We start from the raw sequence: 21,157 nt of genomic DNA, 5'->3' as shown, positions 1-21,157 counted from the left end.
CTCTCCCCACTCCTGCAGCCCACAGCAGCAGCCTGCACCTCCAGCAGCCTGCACCAGCCTGTACCTCCAGCAACAGCCCACAGCAGCAGCCCACAGCACCAGCCTGTACTTCCAGCAGCCTGCACCAGCCTGTACCTCCAGCAGCCTGCACCAGCCTGTACCTCCAGCAGCAGCCCACAGCAGCAGCCCACAGCACCAGCCTGTACCTCCAGCAGCCTCCAGCAACCTGTACCTCCAGCAACCTGCACCTCCAGCAACCTGCACCTCCAGCAGCCTGCACCTCCTGCAGCCTGCACCAGCCTGTACCTCCAGCAGCCTGCACCTCCAGCAGCCTGCACCAGCCTGTACCTCCAGCAACAGCCCACAGCAGCAGCCTGCACCAGCCTGTACCTCCAGCAACAGCCCACAGCAGCAGCCTGCACCAGCCTGTACCTCCAGCAACAGCCCACAGCAGCAGCCTGCACCTCCAGCTCACACCAGCTGCTCACACCACCCCACACCTGCAGCCCACAGCAGCAGCCTGCACCAGCAGCTCACACCAGCAGCTCACACCACCCCACACCTCCAGCCCACACCACACCACCAGCCCGCACCAGCAGCTCAAACTAGCAGCGAGAGCTCCAGCAAAGCCCTCTCTCCCCACCCACCCCCCCATACACACACACACCAGCCCACAGAGGCAGTGTGAGCTCCAGGCAAAGCCTCATATACCCCCAGACCAACCCATCTCAGCAGCAGCCAGGATGACCCGAAAATGCATCTGCGAAATCTGTAACTGTGGGTAAGTTTTGCAGGAAAACCATGATAAGAGGTTGAGGTGCAACGGTGATGTGTTGGGACAGCCCCAACTTGTGGCAAAATGTTGTCAGCCCAAACAAAACTCCAGAGAATTGCACACCAAATCTAAATTGTGCATTCCCCAGAGTGTATTAATTTATCGGTGAAGTCTACAATTACACTACAATTGTTGCACTTTTGTACTTTTCTATGGTTGTGCTTATCTCAGTTTAGTTTATTGTCACGTGTACCGAGGTACAGTGAAAAGCTTTTGTTATAGTACGTTAATCTATAGCAGTGCTTCTTAAACTATTTCAGTGTCATTCACCCTTGAGTTTTTATCACAAAATTTCATTCACCCTCGACTAAATTTTCTTCTGTTTTTTGCTAATTTTCGTCTTATTCTCCGTTATGTATAATTTTATATATAATTTATTTTGTCGCATGAGCAAAAAAACATAAATTAACTCATTCACCCCAAAATACACTACAATATTGGACATTGTAGTGTAGATAAAGATATAAGTACCACACAATGCAAAAGGTTTTGTTTTGCTGCTATGGAATGTCACAAATGGCAATCTCTAATTATCCATACAAAGAACCAAATAATGTTCCTTTGGTGTCTCCTGAAATCTGTTAGACGAATATAAATCTCAGTTTCCTTCACAAGATCAGAGAAAATGTAAGAAATATTTATTCAAAGCAAATTTGAAGTTATGATACTTTCAGACTATTTGTCATTTAATTAGTTCAAAATTAAAAAGTGGCCATTATTGTAATTGGGTCTGCTTTAAATCAGTATCGATCTTCTTACTTTGATATTAAAGGAATCCTGCTCGACTTGTCCCTCTCATTAATGACACCCTTCAGAGAGCCAAACTGTCTAGAATTACTTCCATCAACATCAGCGCGTTTTACTTCCAGCTTCACTTAAAAAAAAAGTTTTATAATGGAACAACACTTGTATTAGTAATTGTATACCAAATTAGTTGTGTTTTGTGTTAAAACATAACATAATTTAGGTATCTGGGAAACCCTTCAGCACAGCGGCAGAAATATAAAGTATATAAACATTGAAACGTAGAAAAATAGGTGCTGGAGTAGGCCATTTGGCCCTTCAAGCCAGCACTGCCATTCAATATGATCATGGCTGATCATCCAAAATCCCAAATCAGTACTCCGGTGCTGCATTTTCCCCATATCCCTTGATTCTGGTTAGCCCTAGGAGCTAAATCTAACTGCAGATTATGGAATGGAGCTGAATAGATGAAGGAATGTTTTTCCGTTTCAATAAAGATATTCAAAACCATAGTAAATCATTTGAAGATCAAGATGGATATGAGAAGATGTTTAGTGTTCTGGGAGAATTTAGAACATGGGGTAAATGTTAAAAAAGTTTGCCCATTTAAGATAGTGCTGAGATTTACTTTTCATTCTCCCCAAGGGTCCTGTGCCTTTAAAATTCCCATTTGCTGCAACCACTCATGTCAATCTTTATTTGTTTTGTACTTTAAGTTTGGTGGTTTTCAGAGAGGAAAAAAAGTAGAAAAAGTGTAAGTGAAACGTGTTAATTGGAAGATAGATGAAGGTTGAGTGGTTTTATCACCAAGATTTACAGCACCAAAATACGTCACTTAGCTCAGGAGCTATTCAGTTTAATTCAACTTCTCAACCTTGGTGCACAGCTCTGTTGGCTGTAGAACGTCAAGTGCTTAAGCAGATTCAGTGTAATGTTGGGATCTTTTCCAACCAAGACCATTGCCTGTCAGCATGTTCAAGATCCACAGGAGCTGAGTAATATAATCACATTGTCGTAAATGGTTATATCATGTTTCAGATATGGATATATCATGGTGGCAGAATAATGTATCAAGCTTCACACAATTGTATTATTTTTGTCCTTGCAAAATGATGAGATAAGATTTAATGCTTACCAATCGCTCAATAATCCTGTCTACATAAAAATTAACACTGGACTAATAATTAATGTAGTTGTAATTACTATTGTTGTATAAGCTGGATAACACAAACTTGGTTGTGACAATGTCTGCTTTGATTACTTCCCAAGGTTCAGGATCTTTGCAACTCTACTCTCACACTGTCTTACACTTGGAGTCGCTGCAGACACTGGATGGTTCCTCTTTCCTGCTGTCCTTTTTGAAGCCAAAAAATCACTCTCTTTGACTTTTCAAATCTGGATAATTTCCCAAGATTTCAGCTTTGATATGACTGTTTTCTGTCTGTATTATGACATTGGATGAAATGATCTGATATACAGTGGCTTGCAAAAGTATTCATACCCCTCGAACTTTTCCACATTTTGTCACGTTACAACCACAAACGTAAATATATTTTATTGGGATTTTATGTGATAGACCAACACAAAGTGGCGCATAATTGTGAAGTGGAAGGAAAATGATACATGGTTTTTTACAAATTTTACAAATTTTTTTACAAATAAAAAACTGAAAAGTGTGGCATGCAAAAGTGTTCAGCCCCCTTTACTCTGATACCCCAAAATAAAATCCAGTGCAACCAATTGCCTTCAGAAGTCACCTAATTAGTAAATAGAGTCCACTTGTGTGTAATCTAATCTCAGTATAAATACAGCTGTTCTGTGAAGGCCTCAGAGGTTTGTTAGAGAACATTAGTGAACAAACAGCATCATGAAGCCCAAGGAACACACCAGACAGGTCAGGGATAAAGTTGTGGAGAAGTTTAAAGCAGGGTTAGGTTATAAAAAAATATCCCTAGCTTTGAACATCTCACAGAGCACTGTTCAATCCATCATCTGAAAATGGAAAGAGTATGGCACAACTGCAAACCTACCAAGACATGGCCGTCCACCTAAACTGACAGGCCGGGCAAGGAGAGCATTGATCAGAGAAGCAGCCAAGAGGCCCATGGTAATTCTGGAGGAGCTACAGAGATCCACAGCTCAGGTGGGTGAATCTGTCCACAGGACAACTATTAGTCGTGCACTCCACAAATCGGGCCTTTATGGAAGAGTGGCAAGAAGAAAGCCATTGTTGAAAAAAAGCCATAAGAAGTCCCGTTTGCAGTTTGCCACAAGCCATGTGGGGGACACAGCAAACATGTGGAGGAAGGTGCTCTGGTCAGATGAGACCAAAATTGAAGTTTTTGGCCTAAATGCAAAACACTATGTGTGGCGGAAAACTAACACTGCACATCACCCTGAACACACCATCCCCACTGTGAAACATGGTGGTGGCAGCATCATGCTGTGGGGATGCTTTTCTTCAGCAGGGGACAGGGAAGCTGGTCAGAGTTGATGGGAAGATGGATGGAGCCAAATACAGGGCAATCTTGGAAGAAAACCTGTTAGAGCCTGCAAAAGACTTGAGACTGGGGCGGGTGTTTACCTTCCAGCAGGACAACGACCCTAAACATACAGCCAGAGCTACAATGGAATGGTTTAGATCAAAGCATATTCATGTGTTAGAATGGCCCAGTCAAAGTCCAGACCTAAATCCAATTGAGAATCTCTGGCAAGACTTGAAAATTGCTGTTCACAGACGCTCTCCATTAAATCTGACTGAGCTTGAGCTATTTTGCAAAGAAGAATGGGCAAAAATTTCAGTCTCTAGATGTGCAAAGCTGGTAGAGACATACCCCAAAAGACTTGCAGCTGCAATTGCAGTGAAAGGTGGTTCTACAATGTATTGACTCAGGGGGGCTGAATACTTTTGCACGCCACACTTTTCAATTTTTTATTTGTAAAAAAATTTGAAAACCATGTATCATTTTCCTTCCACTTCACAATTATGCACCACTTTGTGTTGGTCTATCACATAAAATCCCAATAAAATACATTTACGTTTGTGGTTGTAACGTGACAAAATGTGGAAAAGTTCAAGGGGTATGAAAACATTTGCAAGCCACTGTATATAAATGTGTAGCTGTTGTGATATTCTGTCACGGGATCATGAACAGTCCCCACATTGCAACACAATCCTCTCTTAAAGCACCCCATTCAATCTTCACTCCATTCAGTAATTCTGTAGCAACATGAATCTTGTGCCCGCTGTTGCCCTGAGCTTGCACCCTAATGGTCTTGGAATCACTATAGACTTGTTTCTTCAACAGTTTCTGGATTGAAGTGTACACAATACTGTAAAATCTGTACTTGTCTTAAGACGTTTAAGGGATAACACAGTAGCACAGCGAATAAAGGTGGTGCCTTACACTCTGGCTTCAATCTTGATATTCAATGCTCTCTATGTGGAGTTTGCACGTTACCAGTCTCCTGGTCTCTTCGTATGTCCCAAAGACAAGTAGGTTGGTAGGCAAACTGGACTCTGCAAATTGTGTGGGGAGGTTGATGGCAACATAAGAATAATAACATTGGAGTAGTGTGAGTCGGTGCTTGATGCTCACCATGGACTCATTGGGCTGTTTCCACACTGTGACATTCTGAGAATTACTTTTCACAAAAATAATATTTTTAACTTATGTCAGCTGCCCAATAATAGTCCAATTTTAAATGCTGAGAAATAGATATTAAGAGTAATTAAACTGAATTATTTGTAGAAACTTTGGATCCCATTAATCAGTTTGTTGGGAACTTTCAACAACAAATCATTTTTAAAGTTATCCTGGAACACAAAACGAAAACTGACTCCTCATGTGCCTAAACATAAGCACAGTACATTCTGATGGAACACAATAGCAGCGGACTTGATTTGGGGTGAAGGACAATTGTCTGGAGCTAGCTTCTAGTTTTAAATTAGTTGGGCCACATATGAAGTATTATATGTAATTCTGTCACCGCATTGCAGGAGGCTTTGGATAGGGTGCAGAGGAGGTTCACGAGAATGATGTCTGGATTAGTGAGTATTAGCTACAGGGAGAGTTTGAACAGACTTGGACACCAGTTTACGCTGGGCACCAGAAGTTGAGGAAAGATGTGGTCGAAGTATATACAATTATGAGAGGCATAGATAAGATAGACAGCCAGAACCTTTTTCCCAGGATGGAAAAAACTAATACTAGAGAGTATAGCTCTAGAGTGAGAGGGGGAAAAGGAATTGGACGGGACAGGTATTTTACTCAAAGGGTGGAGGAGATCTGGTAGCGCAGCCAGGGGTAATGGTGGAGACAGATGCAAAAGTGATGTTTAAGAGACTTTTGGACATGGATATGCAGGGAATGGCGAGAAAAGGATGTGTCGGAAGGAACTACACATTTAAACCAAAGATAGACACAAAAAGTTGGATTAACTCAGCGGGACAGGCAGCATCTCTGGAGAGAAGGAATGGGTGACGTTTCGGGTCTGAAGAAGGGTCTCGACCCGAAACATCACCCATTCCTTCTCTCCAGAGATGCTGCCTGTCCCACTGAGTTACTCCAGCTTTTTGTGCCTATCTTCAGAGAGAAAAGGATTATACACTGACAGGTAAGTGTTGGTTTTGGCATCATGTTCGGCACAGACATTGAAGGCCAAATGGCCTTTTTCCTGTTCTATGTAAAATGTAAATGAGGCCACAAAATGACAGGAAGGTTATTGCTGCATGTAATGTCTGAAATTCATTGATCTTTTGTTCGGGATTAATCTCTTTCTGCTAAATAAAACAAATGGAGGTGCAAATTATCGTTTATTTATGCCACTCACTGCAGGAAGTAATGAGACCTTGTTTTTGATAACTCCACTTAAAGGAAATTGATGCTGTTCACAAAATTCTCTATTGTTCTCTAGGTTTGACCAAGGAAAGTATTTGTAAAGCAGTAATATTGGTCAACCATCTGTTTCCATTTACCAAGATCCAAAGCACATGAATTCACTCTAAATCTCTTCACCTCTTTTTCCTGATTGGAGTTGCCCCTGTTAGCCCACAGCTTTCATTGACTTCAGTGACAGATAGTCAGAGTCAACGTTTGGATGGTAATGATTATGTAACGTCCCTAGGCACAATCTGCTCTGCCATGTTACTGATTTTTCATGAAGGAATTTGGCCTAAAGGTTCAAATGGTGATCTTTCAGGTGCATAATATCACAAGGGCAATAGATAGGGTGAATGCACAGTCTTTTACCTAGAGTAGGTTGAATCAGGAACCAGGGAACATAGATTTAAGGTGAGTGGGGAAAGATGTAATGGGAACCTGAGGGGCAACCTTTTCCACACAAAGGGTGATGGTTGTATAGAATACGCTGCCTGAGGAGGTTGTCAATACAGGTATAACAACATTTGAAAGCCCTCTGGACAGCTGCGTAGATAGGAAAGGTTTGTTTGTTTAATTAATTAGTTTAGTTTATTGTCATGTGTTACAGTGAAAAGTTTTTGTTGCGTGCTATCCAGTCAGCAGAAAGACAATACATGATCACAATTGAACCATTTACAGTGTACAGATACGTGATATGGGAATAACGTTTAGTGCAAGGTAAAGCCAGCAAAGTCTGACCAAGGATAGTCTGAGGGTCACCAAAGAGGTAGATAGTAGTTAGACACTGTTGAGTCCTGAAGGTTGAAAAATGCATTGATTAAAATGGTTGTTCGTCAAGCTTGCCTTGAGTCTCGTTATAGCAGTGTTGGTGAGCACTGACAGAAAAGTCAGAGTATGGCATCAGGCAAGAAGCTCAGGATCATTCTGTGAGTGTATGAGGAGCTCTGATTATTGTTCTGGTCAACCCATTTTTAATTTAATAAACAGTAGTCTTCTGGTTACCATTCTTAAAGGTATCAAGTAATATTGAGTGACACAAAAAGAGATTGCATTATATGGCATTTTCCCATTGTGCAGTTTGCAGAACATTTTATACCTGGCTATCAGTTGAAATTAAACAGAAAATTGCACCGTAAAATCAATAAATAAACTATTGTACTTTGAATGCAATTTACTGCTAACTCCTTGTGCAAAATCTATCTTGTTGTTTAGAAATAACTTTTCTTTTGGCATATTTAAAATAAAACCAAAGGTACTTGGTGCGCTGGTGATATTTTGCATGTTGTTTTAAAGTTTGGTTGCTATAGAGTGTTCCCTGGAAACCAAGAGTTGACAAAACTCTTTTGTTATCTATGTACAAAAGAGAAATTGACAACACATACAGGTTCAGTTTAAACTCCTTCCCTTTCTATCTCCTGCCAATGTGCAGATTGAAGAGTGTTGAGAGTCCCCCATTATCTTGACAAATGGCCATTTGTAAAGTGGGGCCATGCGTCTGCAGCTCTGACCAGGGAGAACCAGTGCTACCGGCCACATTCTCAACCCTGCTCACGTTGTCATCTCCAGTCATAGAGCCATAGAGGCATACAGAGATACAGCGTGGAAACAGGCCCTTCGGCCCAACGCCCACACCGTCCTAACAATGCCCCAGCTACACTAGTCCCACCTGCCTGCACTTGGACCATATCCCTCCAAACCTGTCCTATCCATGTACCTGTCTAACTGTTTCTTAACTGATGGCATAGTCCCAGCCTCAACTGCCTCCTCTGGCAGCTTGTTCCATACACCCACCACCCTTTGTGTGAAAAAGTTACCCCTCGGATTCCTATTCAATCTTTTCCCCTTCACATTGAACCTATGTCCTCTGGTCCTCAATTCCCCTACTCTGGGCAAAAGACTCTGTGCATCAACCCGATCAATTCCTCTCATGATTTTGTACACCTCTATAAGATCATCCCTCATCCTCCTGCGCTCCATGGAATAGAGACCCAGCCTACTCAACCTCTCCCTATAGCTCACACCCTCTAGTCCTGGCAACATCCTTGTAAATCTTTTCTGAACACTTTCAAGCTTGACAATATCTTTCCTATAACATGGTGCCCAGAACTGAACACAATATTCTAGATGCGGTCTCACCAATGCCATATACAACTGCAACATGACCTCCCAGTTCTATACTCAATACTCTGACTGATGAAGGCCAAAGTGCCAAAAGCCTTTTTGACCACATTATCTACCTGCGACTCGACCTTCAAGGAACCACACGCCTGTACTGCTAGATCCCTCTGCTCTACAACACTACCCAGATGCCTACCTTTCACTGTGTAGGTCCTGCCCTTGTTCGACATCCCAAAGTGCAACACTTCTCTGTATTAAATTCCATCAACCATTCCTCCGCCCACCTGGCCAATCGATCCAGATCCTGCTGCAATCGTTCACAACCATCTTCACTATCTGCAAAACTGCTAACTTTTGTATCATCAGCAAACTTGCTAATCTTGCCCTGTATGTTCTCATCCAAATTTTTGACGTAGATGACGAACAGTAACGGGCCCAGCACCGAATCCTGTGGCACACCACTAGTCACAGGCCTCCATTCTGAGAGGCAACCTTCCACCATCACCCTCTGCTTCCTTCCATGGAGCCAATTTACTATCCATTCAGCTATCTCTCCTTGGATCCCATGCGATCTAACCTTCCAGAGTAGCCTACCATGCGGCACCTTGTTGAACACCTTACTGAAGTCCATGTACACAACATCTACAGCCCTGCCCTCATCGACCTTTTTGGTCACGTCTTCAAACACGACCTCCCACGTACAAAACCGTGCTGTGTATTGATTGAATACTTTATTGTCACATGTGACAAGTCACAGTGAAATTCGTAGCTTGTGTATCCAAGGCATGCAATCTTCGCCACATAACGGGTGCTGACAAAGTTACAAAGTACCTGGTCCCACCATTAGTACAGGCTTTCTCTTCCAGCTTTCACCTCCCTCCTCCTACAATCAGTCCGAAGAAGGGTTTCAACCCGAAACGTCACCTATCCATGTTCTCCACAGATGCTGCCTGACCCACTGAGTTACTCCAGCACTCTGTGAAACGTCACCTATCCATGGTCTCCAGAGATGCTGCCTGTCCCGCTGAGATACTCCAGCACTCTGTGAAACGTCACCTATCCATGTTCTCCACAGATGCTGCCTGACCCGCTGAGTTATGGTGCATCAGCATCTGTGGAGCTAAGGAAATAGGCAACGTTTCGGGCAGAACCCCTTCTGGAAATAGGCAACGTTTCGGGCTGAAACCCGGAAGGGTTTCGGCCCGAAACGTTGCCTATTTCCTTAGCTCCATAGATGCTGCTGCACCCACTGAGTTACTCCAGCACTCTGTGAAACGTCACCTATCCATGTTCTCCACAGATGCTGCCTGTCCCGCTGAGATACTCCAGCACTCTGTGAAACGTCACCTATCCATGTTCTCCAGAGATGCTGCCTGTCCCACTGAGATACTCCAGCACTCTTCCTCCACTGTTTTAGCCCTTTCTCTGTCACTTGCAAACTCATTAATCCCAACCCCACCCTCTCAGAATCTCTCCTTTTTTAAATGCATTTCTTTCATAGAAAATAAATAAATGTTGCTCATTGAAACCCAAAGTCTAAATCAGTTAAAACCATATAAACTTGCAGGCTACAAAGACGGTACACAAAATTGCTGGGGAAACTCAGCGGGTGCAGCAGCATCTATGGAGCGAAGGAAATAGGCGACGTTTCGGGCCGAAACCCTTCTTCAGACTCATGTGTACCTTCGATATTTTGTGTACCTTCGATATTCCAGCATCTGCAGTTCCCTTTTGAACAGGCTACAAAGACGGTTGCTTTGAAGATAGAAGATGGCATATTCTGAGAGATTATTGATGGTATATTTACCAAAGCAAAGTCGAGCATTGCACCAATTGGAACTACTGGTAATAATTTGGGGAAGTTACTTGTAGCGACCTGATACTATGCTTTTTGTTTGTTTTATTTACAATGAGCTCTTCATATTTGTGAAAATCATACACATCTTGTGAAGACAACACACTCTGATAATGTTGCCTTATGTTTTGACATTGTGTGGCTCGAAACCATAATTGCTGTCAACATTTGTACATTTTCTTACATTTCTCTTTGCTCTTTTATGAAAAGCATCGTCCCATTTAATTTAATTTAAATCTGCTTTAATGAACTTGCAAAGCAAAGTCTTGCTTGTATTATGCACCACTGTGTGGCAGCATTGCAGAATATATCTAACTTTCTTGACTTATTTTCTGCCTTTTTCCTGATCACTATCAGAAGTAATCTGTACTCACGAGTAAAACTGGTCTCATTTTCATTTACAGGCGGCATCATTGTCCGCATCTGCCGTCAAGACTTTTCGACAAGACTCTGGAGCCGTGCCTGCTAACTGAGTATCATGAGAAATACCCTCCACATGGTGATATCAAGCCACCAAACAGCTATAGACCCAAACTGGAATATCTGAATAACCGTGTCAAAATGGATGGAAACACAACGTTTAAGTAAATGTCTTAAGACAATAGTTTGGCTATCTGTAAGGCACATGTGGATGTAGAAGTGCAATTATTTAGCACATTTCAAGTACACTTTACACTAATGATATTATTTGTGCAACTTTACTTCTGGTATCACAAAGCAGTACTGGTCCTAGGCCTCATGAGCTAAGTACATGGTATAGTAATGTATGTATGCAGATCCACAAAGTATTGTGACATGAATTCACAGTAATTAATATCAAGCCTCCTTTATATACAAGGCAGTGATTGTCCCCAGCTAACAGGACTGTATGTACATGACTTAAGCATGACTTCATAAAACTGCTTTGATTATTTATAGATAGTAGTTATAGAGGGTAGACACAAAATGCTGGAGGAGTATCTCAGCGGAACAGGAAGCATCTCTGGAGAGAAGGAATGGGTGACGTTTTGGTTCGAGACCCTTCTTCAGACTCTTAGTTAGAGAGAATTATTTTATAACCTATTTGACAACACGCAGATTTTCTCACATTTTAAATTAGTGGAGTTCTGCACTAATTTTCAGCTGAATAACGCAGAAATTCAGTGTTTTTCCTCTGTTCACTCATATCGGAAGTATAACTTAAACTGAAGAAGTGCCTGAGAATACATGATTCATCCTGATTTAATCTGTTTGGATTTTTCATATTCTTTCATGATTGATGAAAATCAGCAGGAACTGCGAGAAAGAAAGTTTGTTTGTAAATTGTTTGACGTTTTATGACTTTTTATTGTGTGCAGCATTTTGAAATTATGCATTCAACTTAGAAAACACTTCAAGTATTCAAGGGATGTATTGCTCGTAGGCCTAACATGTGTCAAAAGGTCTGAGTATCGGTGAGCAAGTGCGGAGTGAATCGCACAAATTCTTCGTCAGAGAACATGTTTCAAAATTTATTAGCCAATAAAAACATGTGCTAAACTGATGCTGCATGGAACTCCTGAGACTTTAGATAGACACAAAATGCTGGAATAACTCAGTGGAACAGGCAGTATCTCTCAATAGAAGGAATGGGTGATGTTTCGGATTGAAACCCTTCTTAGAAACATAGAAACATAGAAATTAGGTGCAGGAGTAGGCCATTCGGCCCTTCGAGCCTGCACCGCCATTCAATATGATCATGGCTGATCATCCAACTCAGTATCCCGTACCTGCCTTCTCTCCATACCCTCTGATCACCCTTAGCCACAAGGGCCACATCTAACTCCCTCTTAAATATAGCCAATGAACTGGCCTCGACTACCCTCTGTGGCAGAGAGTTCCAGAGATTCACCACTCTCTGTGTGAAAAAAGTTCTTCTCATCTCGGTTTTAAAGGATTTCCCCCTTATCCTTAAGCTGTGACCCCTTGTCCTGGACTTCCCCAACATCGGGAGCAATCTTCCTGCATCTAGCCTGTCCAACCCCTTAAGAATTTTGTAAGTTTCCATAAGATCCCCTCTCAATCTCCTAAATTCTAGAGAGTATAAACCAAGTCTATCCAGTCTTTCTTCATAAGACAGTCCTGACATCCCAGGAATCAGTCTGGTGAACCTTCTCTGCACTCTCTCTATGGCAATAATGTCCTTCCTCAGATTTGGAGACCAAAACTGTACGCAATACTCCAGGTGTGGTCTCACCAAGACCCTGTACAACTGCAGTAGAACCTCCCTGCTCCGATACTCAAATCCTTTTGCTATGAAAGCTAACATACCATTCGGTTTCTTCACTGCCTGCTGCACCTGCATGCCCACTTTCAATGACTGGTGTACCATGACACCCAGGTCTCGCTGCATCTCCCCTTTTCCTAGTCGGCCACCATTTAGATAATAGTCTGCTTTCCTGTTTTTGCCACCAAAATGGATAACCTCACATTTATCCACATTATACTGCATCTGCCAAACATTTGCCCACTCACCCAGCCTATCCAAGTCACCTTGAAGTCTCCTAGCATCCTCCTCACAGCTAACACTGCCCCCCAGCTTAGTGTCATCCGCAAACTTGGAGATATTGCCTTCAATTCCCTCATCCAGATCATTAATATATATTGTAAATAGCTGGGGTCCCAGCACTGAGCCTTGCTTTACCCCACTAGTCACTGCCTGCCATTGTGAAAAGGACCCGTTTACTCCTACTCTTTGCTTCCTGTTTGCCAGCCAGTTCTCTATCCACATCAATACTGAACCCCCAATGCCGTGTGCTTTAAGTTTGTATACTAATCTCTTATGTGGGACCTTGTCGAAAGCCTTCTGGAAGTCCAGATACACCACATCCACTGGTTCTCCCCTATCCACGCTACTAGTTACATCTTCGAAAAATTCTATAAGATTCGTCAGACATGATTTACCTTATGTAAATCCATGCTGACTTTGTCCAATGATTTCACCACTTTCCAAATGTGCTGCTATCCCATCTTTAATAACTGACTCTAGCAGTTTCCCCACTACCGATGTTAGACTAACTGGTCTGTAATTCCCCGTTTTCTCTCTCCCTCCCTTCTTAAAAAGTGGGGTTACGTTTGCTACCCGCCAATCCTCAGGAACTACTCCAGAATCTAAAGAGTTTTGAAAGATTATTACTAATGCATCCACTATTTCTGGAGCTACTTCCTTAAGTACTCTGGGATGCAGCCTATCTGGTCCTGGGGATTTATCGGCCTTTAATCCATTCAATTTACCCAACACCACTTCCCGGCTAACCTGGATTTCACTCAATTCCTCCAACTCCTTTGACCCGCGGTCCCCTGCTATTTCCGGCAGATTATTTATGTCTTCCTTAGTGAAGACGGAACCAAAGTAGTTATTCAATTGGTCCGCCATATCCTTGTTCCCCATGATCAACTCACCTGTTTCTGACTGCAAGGGACCCACATTTGTTTTAACTAATCTCTTTCTTTTCACATATCTATAAAAACTTTTGCAGTCAGTTTTTATGTTCCCTGCCAGTTTTCTTTCATAATCTATTTTTCCTTTCCTAATTAAGCCCTTTGTCCTCCTCTGCTGGACTCTGAATTTCTCCCAGTCCTCCGGTATGCTGCTTTTTCTGGCTAATTTGTACGCATCATCCTTCGCTTTGATACTATCCCTGATTTCCCTTGTTATCCATGGATGCACTACCTTCCCTGATTTATTCTTTTGCCAAACTGGGATGAACAATTTTTGTAGTTCATCCATGCAGTCTTTAAATGTCTTCCATTGCATATCCACCGTCAACCCTTTTAGAATTAATTGCCAGTCAATCTTGGCCAATTCACGTCTCATACCCTCAAAGTTACCTTTCTTTAAGTTCAGAACCATTGTTTCTGAATTAACAATGTCACTCTCCATCCTAATGAAGAACTCAACCATATTATGGTCACTCTTGCCCAAGGGGGCACGTACAACAAGACTGCTAACTAACCCTTCCTCATTACTCAATACCCAGTCTAAAATAGCCTGCTCTCTCGTTGGTTCCTCTACATGTTGATTTAGATAACTATCCCGCATACATTCCAATAAATCCTCTTCCTCAGCACCCCTGCCAATTTGATTCACCCAATCTATATGTAGATTGAAGTCACCCATTATAACGGTTTTGCCTTTGTCGCACGCATTTCTAATTTCCTGTTTGATACCATCGCCAACTTCACTACTACTGTTAGGTGGCCTGTACACAACACCCACCAGCGTTTTCTGCCCCTTAGTGTTTCGCAGCTCTACCCATACCGATTCCACATCCTCCAAACTAATGTCCTTCCTTTCCATTGCGTTAATCTCCTCTCTAATCAGCAACGCTACCCCACCTCCTTTTCCTTTCTCTCTATCCCTCCTGAATATTGAATATCCCTGGATGTTCAGCTCCCAGCCTTGGTCACCCTGGAGTCATGTCTCCGTGATCCCAACTATATCATAGTCATTAATAGCTATATGCACATTCAACTCATCCACCTTATTACGAATGCTACTTGCATTGAGACACAAAGCCTTCAGGCTTGTTTTTACAACACTCTTACCCCTTATACAATTATGTTGAAAAGTGGCCCTTTCTGATTTTTGCCCTGGTTTTGTCTGCCTGCCACTTTTACTTTTCACCTTGCTACCTATTGCTTCTACCCTCATTTTACACCCCTCTGTCTCTACGCTCACACATTTAAGAAACCCTTTCCCTTTAACTCCATCCTCCACTATCCCATTCGACACCCCATCCCCCTTATTCAGTTTAAAACCACCCGTGTAGCAGTGGCAAACCTGCCTGCCAGAATGCTTCTTCAGACTAAGCCAGACAGATGTTAGTCGCATTGCCACTGTTATGTGATCTTCATGTCCGTGGCTTTTGCAAAAACGTGTCTATCTAAAATATGAATTGCATTTGTTTTCCAACTCGCCCATGTCAAGTGCAAATGATTCCACAAGTTCTACACCAGCACAAATCAACCAGCACATGAAGGAATATTATCATATCTTGCGGGAGCTGACTATAAAATCTAACCGCAGCTGAAATTCAATCCAATGTTAAGATGAATAGCTCGACAGATATTGGAGTGGACTCCAAGATTCGCCAGCACCAATCTTGATATACCTGATATCGACGAATGCAAAGATGTTTTCCAATCCAAGGATTCACGAAGCCCCCATTTGAGCTGAGTTCAAATAGAAATGCAAGGGTCTGGGCAAGGAGATCAATTCTGTTACTAGTCACAACACCAAGATTAATGGACGCCTCCATATGTGGTCAAGTGAAGAAAGAAACATCCTCTCTCTCTCCCTCTCTCCCTTCCTCTCTCTATTTCTCTCCCTCTCCCTTCTTCTCTCTCTTTCTCTCCCTCTCTCCCTTCTTTCTCTTTCTCTCCCTCTCTCTTCCTTCTTTCACTACCTAGGACAGCAGGTTTAATCTTTAAGTTGGCAGTAAATATACTCCAATGTTACAAATATCAGAAAGCTAAAGTCTCCAGGATTCCATTCGCTTACAAGAGATTCAAGATTCAAGAGAGTTTATTGTCATGTGTCCCAGATAGGACAATGAAATTCTTGATTTGCTTCAGCACAACAGAACATAGTAAGCATTCTTGTGGATTCTGTCGAGATACACTTTTAAAAAAAAAACCTTTCTCTACCAAAGAAATGATTAAGAAGTTAAAACACTAAAAGTGTATTTTGCAGTAACATTTGATTCTTATTTTGTTATCTCCAGAACAGATTATATACCTCATGATGTTACAGGTCGATATATCCACACACAGCCAGAGTATAGACCAAAGTCTGGTGAGGTAGATCACCACACAACCTACAAGACAGACTATAATCCTCACAAAATAAAACCCACAGAGAGCATGCGCCCTCCAGAAAGAAAGCACGGGAAAGGAGGGAAAGTAGACACGGTGCCAACATACAAAGGTAGAAGGTTATTGATGTTTATTTTGTTTAATTGTTAACCTCAACTTTAATAGATTCTACCCATGTCTCCCTGCACTGTAGTACATATTACACAACAGGTCTGATCACCTGGACGTGACGGGTCTGGCTAGCAACATGGAGAAAATGTGAAAGTAAATACATAACATTTGGTCACGTGTGGACTGATAATCAAAATATGTCCATGAATCTGTCATATTATCACATGAGGACAAATGGAATATTCTGGAAGTACTCCGGGGATGTCAAGTTATCACCTCAATTAGCTTCGACCTACACGTGACTGTTCTTCATTACGTAGCTGGATTTTAAAGCTCTCTGAAGGGGCTGAGTATGCCATGCAGTCTAAAAATGATACAGCAGACTAACGATGGGGTACAGGTTCAACTTTGCCAAGCATGTCTCAAAGATCAATTAAAAATGTTTCCAGTCATTACCAACGAGAACAGAATGGAATTGTATTAATTATCCTTTGAAATCTATTTTATAAAACCTGTGTTGTTCTGCATACTTCAGTGCATAAGGTCATAAGTGATAGGAGCAGAATTAAGCCATTTGGCCCATCAAGTCTACTCTCTGCCATTCAATCATGGCTGATCCATCTCTCCCTCCTAACCCCATTCTCCTGCCTTCTCCCCATAACCCCTGACACCCGTTGCAAAAATCTTTGACGTACAATGGCAGTCAATTGCATTTGTTTTTATAAATGTATCTCTTAGACAGGGATAAAAGTGGCTTAAATGTCAGAATTATATTTATTACCAATATTGATAGTTTAACACATTTGTGTGGACTGTGTCAGTCACTATTCCACCAGAACACCTGTATTTGCATTGGTTTTCCTTTGATGAAGACCTTTAAACACCAACATTCCTTGAACTACAGCATTAAGCATCAGCATTAAGAAGGGTCTCGACCCGAAACGTCACCTATTTCCTTCGCTGCATAGATGCTGCCTCACCCGCTGAGTTCCTCCAGCATTTTTGTCCACCTTAGGCATTAATCATGTATTTCTATACTCCTCTTTAACATCGATTTGACAAAATTCTTTCTGAAGGAAAAAATACTTTTTCCAAGACCTAAAATCTCCTCTTATCCTGATTACTTTTAAGGTTGACTAATAATGGCAAATGTACACTGAAGAATGAAGCAGTGGTGAAATGAGAATCATTCTCACTATTTCTTGAAATCATTTACAATCTCTATGTACTAAGTGTTACTTATTTAAACACAATTCTGAATGTTAGATAAATATTAACATTTAAATAATATTAGATTTATGAGTTATTGCATTCAGACACATTCATGAAAATCAGATAATTCTTCATCATTGTAACTGATAAGTAGATAAATCCCCTCCTCTGTTTGTCTTTAACTTTGTTTAAAGGCTAGTGTTTGTTAATGCTTACATTTAGTTCATTAAAATAGTGATCATTCAGTTCTGTTTGCTTAAAGTCCAATCTACTTATGAAGATGTATTCTAATATACTAGCACTTTTTTAAACATAGATGATTACCGAATGTGGGACATTCCTAAAAGGAAGCCTAAACCATCACAAGCATATTGTCCCCCCGCTGCTCGCTTTGGAAACCCATCCACGTTCCAAGATGACTATGGTCCCAAGAAGTATTCGCTGCGGGAGAGTTTCAAACCACCCGATATCCCCAAAACATCTGATGTCCCCTTTGATAACCTAACGAATCACAAGATATCCTATGTAGCCCACCCGTTGGGGGAGCGGTTTGTCAGACAACGAGAGGAATATAAACCAAGTGACACACCTTTTGAAGCTCTCACCACTCACCGCCGGGATTACAAAGGAATGCACGGCGATATGACAAAGAGCTTCAAACCGGAACAGTCAAAGATAGGATCAGACGCACCGTTTGACGGGAACTCAGAATTCCGTGACCGATATCAGGCCTGGCCAGTCAGCTTGCCCTACATGCACAAACATCCAGATTATGTGCAACCCGATGGCCCAATGGATCTGAATACAACTTCCCACCTTGACTACATTGGACACAATGTTAAGCCACCCGCTCCATTCAAACCTGCGAGTGCTAGAAAGGTCCATGCACCTTTCCAAGGGAGTACGACCATGAAGGATGACTTCAAGACATGGGATGTGAAGAAGCCAGAGGCGATCAAACGAGGCGAAGAAATAAAAGTATCATGTGCAAAATTTGATGGCTTGACGACTTTTAAGGCAAACTATGTCCCTCATCCAATCCACCCGCTGCAAAGCTTCAAACCTCCCAATGTTCCTCTCCACAGTAAAACACCGTTTGATGCTGGAACCTTGTATCGCACTGAGTATACCCCAAAGAGGCTAGAAATATGCCCCGCGAGTTATCCCACTCCACTGGGCTTTGTGTATGAAAACACTGATTCACGTGGACACAAGTTCTTCCACAAGATAACACCATCAGAAGAAAAACTGGTGATGCCAAATGAAATGCCAATTCCAAAAGAAGTGGCTGTGATGTCCTAATATCTAGAAATGTAACTTCCGATGTTAATTATGTTGCCTTCATTAGACAATATCAAACCTATTCCGATTTTGTAATTCAAATTATAATCCCTTTACAATATTCTGCCAAAGGCAGTGACATTGATTTTTATTTCTCTCCTTGTAATCATAATGTATTCTGGTAATGATGACTATGTATGTGAGAGATTCAGTCTATTAATATATTTGGCTTTAATGAAGGGATTAAATCCTTCAATATATCAGAAGCAACATATTTTTCCAAGTTATTTTCAGATGTTTATTTTACATTGTTGATGATTAGTATATTTTAAACTATAGCTGTTGTAATTTGGCTAACCTACAACATACAATAATGCGTATATACCATTTCTATATCTATTCAATGCCTGACAATTCAACCTTATTTTAAATCTCTAGCATTCCCTCTTAATGTTCCTGTAAACTTTAGTTATGTTGCTGCATGACAGTGATTAAAATAAGGTTCCTTTCTTTAATGCATTGGCTACAGAGAATATGATCTTAATATATTATAATAAAGAATAAACCATAAATATACAGGTGATCTTCCACCTAATATATTCACAGAAGTATCACAGCAGATCCTTTCTTTGAATTTTCCCTAATTTGCAATAGTATCTTAAAATGAAATGACAGTAAAAAACAGAAGAATTAATCACGTTCATGTAATTACTAGAAATATTCTGATCCAGTTCTTTATTTGTAGCATAATCTTTCTTTTCTTTGTACAATTAAAAAAAAATCTTAGGTAGCAGAGTATTTAAAATTGATGTCAATATTTACAATAAAAATGTTGGTAAATAACAGTATTGATTCCGTATCATTTTCAAAGTAAGTTTGGACTTCTCTGTTGATTAAAATGTTGTTTATACATTCCATATTTTTCATTTAAAGGCATCATTCAGTGCTAGGTGAACATGTCCTGATTCTTTACTATAGACACAAACTGCTGGAATTACTCACCTTGTCAGGCAGCATCTTTGCAGAAAATGGACAGGTGACGTTTTGGGTCGGGACACAAAACATCACCTATCCATGTTCTCCAGTGATGCTGCCTGACCCGCTGAGTTACTCCAGCACTTTGTGTCTTTCTTTGGCATAAACCAGCATTTGCGGTTCATTTTTATTACATAATTGGGGCAGATGCAGAGTCTCTTGCCCAGAGTAGGTGAATTGGGGACCAGAGGACATAGGATTAAGGTGAAGGGGTAAAGATTCACTAGGAATCTGAGGGGTAACTTTTTCACACAGAGGGTGGTGGGTGTATGGAACAAGCTGCCAGAGGAGGTAGTTGAGTCTGGGACTATCCCAACGTTTAAACAGTTAGACAGGTACATGGATAGGACAAATATGGACCAAAAGCAGGTAGGTGGGATTAATGTAGCTGGGACATGTTGGCCGGTGTGGGCAAGTTGGGCCGAAGGGCCTGTTTCCACACTGCATCTGTGACTCTATCACTCTAAGTTTTCCAGATAAAATAGGAAATTTATAGAAGATTTTATTTTGCTAATTATGTGCCCCAAGCGACTGTGAAAAATAGGAAACATTCCACATGCAAAATTAGCTTAGATTAATTATTAAATTTAACAAGGAAGGTGCTAAACTTTTGTTACCCACAAGTGTTATGGGATATGGAACAAAGACAGCTGTATGGAATTTGATCACCAAGTATCCAGCATCTCACTGAATGGTGCGAGGTGGTCACAAGGTAAACAGCTGACACCTGTCCCTACATATTATTGATTGTGGTAAATTGTGTGATAGTACTTCATAGTAGACATGCAATGTTCTTTAATTGAAATCCTAAAAAAAAAAAAGTGGCAGGGTTCAGATTCTTACACCTGAGAGAATCAGATATTTTAAAACAGTTCAAACATGCGTACATGAAAAAGAATATCATTAACTTAGAACAGCATGTGATGCTAGAAATCTGTTAGAGATACAGCGCGGAGTCCACATCGATCAACAGTCACCCCTTACATTAGTTCTATTCTACTTAAGGGCCTGTCCCACTTTCCCGAGTTATTCAGTTAATCGTAAACTCTCCCGAGTTTTCCCCTTGATTCAAGCTCGCAGAATGTTCGTAACGAGTCCGTAGGAGTCCGTGGATATATCGTAGCGGCTCGTTATGCCGTCCGTAGGGACTCGGGGCTATTTTTTAACTCGTGGACATTTTTGATCGGGCTGGAAAGAATGTCCCGACTTACCTGGTGCCCCGAGTAACCACAGCTGGCATAACGAGCC

General features: G+C 41.5%; 1 protein-coding gene across 1 annotated transcript; it reads left to right on the top strand.

The window, feature by feature from the left end:
* Positions 1–14: 14 nt before the first annotated feature.
* Positions 15–19,524, top strand: saxo2 (stabilizer of axonemal microtubules 2). Its single transcript, XM_033050413.1, has 4 exons — positions 15–781; positions 10,840–11,019; positions 16,180–16,382; positions 17,910–19,524. Exons 1-4 carry the CDS (start codon positions 744–746, stop codon positions 18,893–18,895), a joined length of 1,407 nt encoding a protein of 468 aa, XP_032906304.1. The 5' UTR covers positions 15–743; the 3' UTR covers positions 18,896–19,524.
* The last annotated feature ends 1,633 nt before the right edge of the window (positions 19,525–21,157 follow it).

This window comes from Amblyraja radiata, chromosome 34 (assembly GCF_010909765.2).
Source record: "Amblyraja radiata isolate CabotCenter1 chromosome 34, sAmbRad1.1.pri, whole genome shotgun sequence".
NCBI classification, from domain to species: Eukaryota; Metazoa; Chordata; class Chondrichthyes; order Rajiformes; family Rajidae; genus Amblyraja; species Amblyraja radiata.
Note: the sequence above shows the minus strand (reverse complement) of the source record. Positions and strands in the feature narration are given on the sequence as shown.

Coding starts and splice junctions, on each gene's coding strand:
- saxo2 (XM_033050413.1), top strand. CDS start 744: ATGACCCGAAAATGCATCTGCGAAATCTGTAACTGTGG. Junction 782..10,839: donor TGCGAAATCTGTAACTGTGG/GTAAGTTTTGCA, acceptor TTTCATTTACAG/GCGGCATCATTGTCCGCATC. Junction 16,383..17,909: donor CACGGTGCCAACATACAAAG/GTAGAAGGTTAT, acceptor TTTTAAACATAG/ATGATTACCGAATGTGGGAC.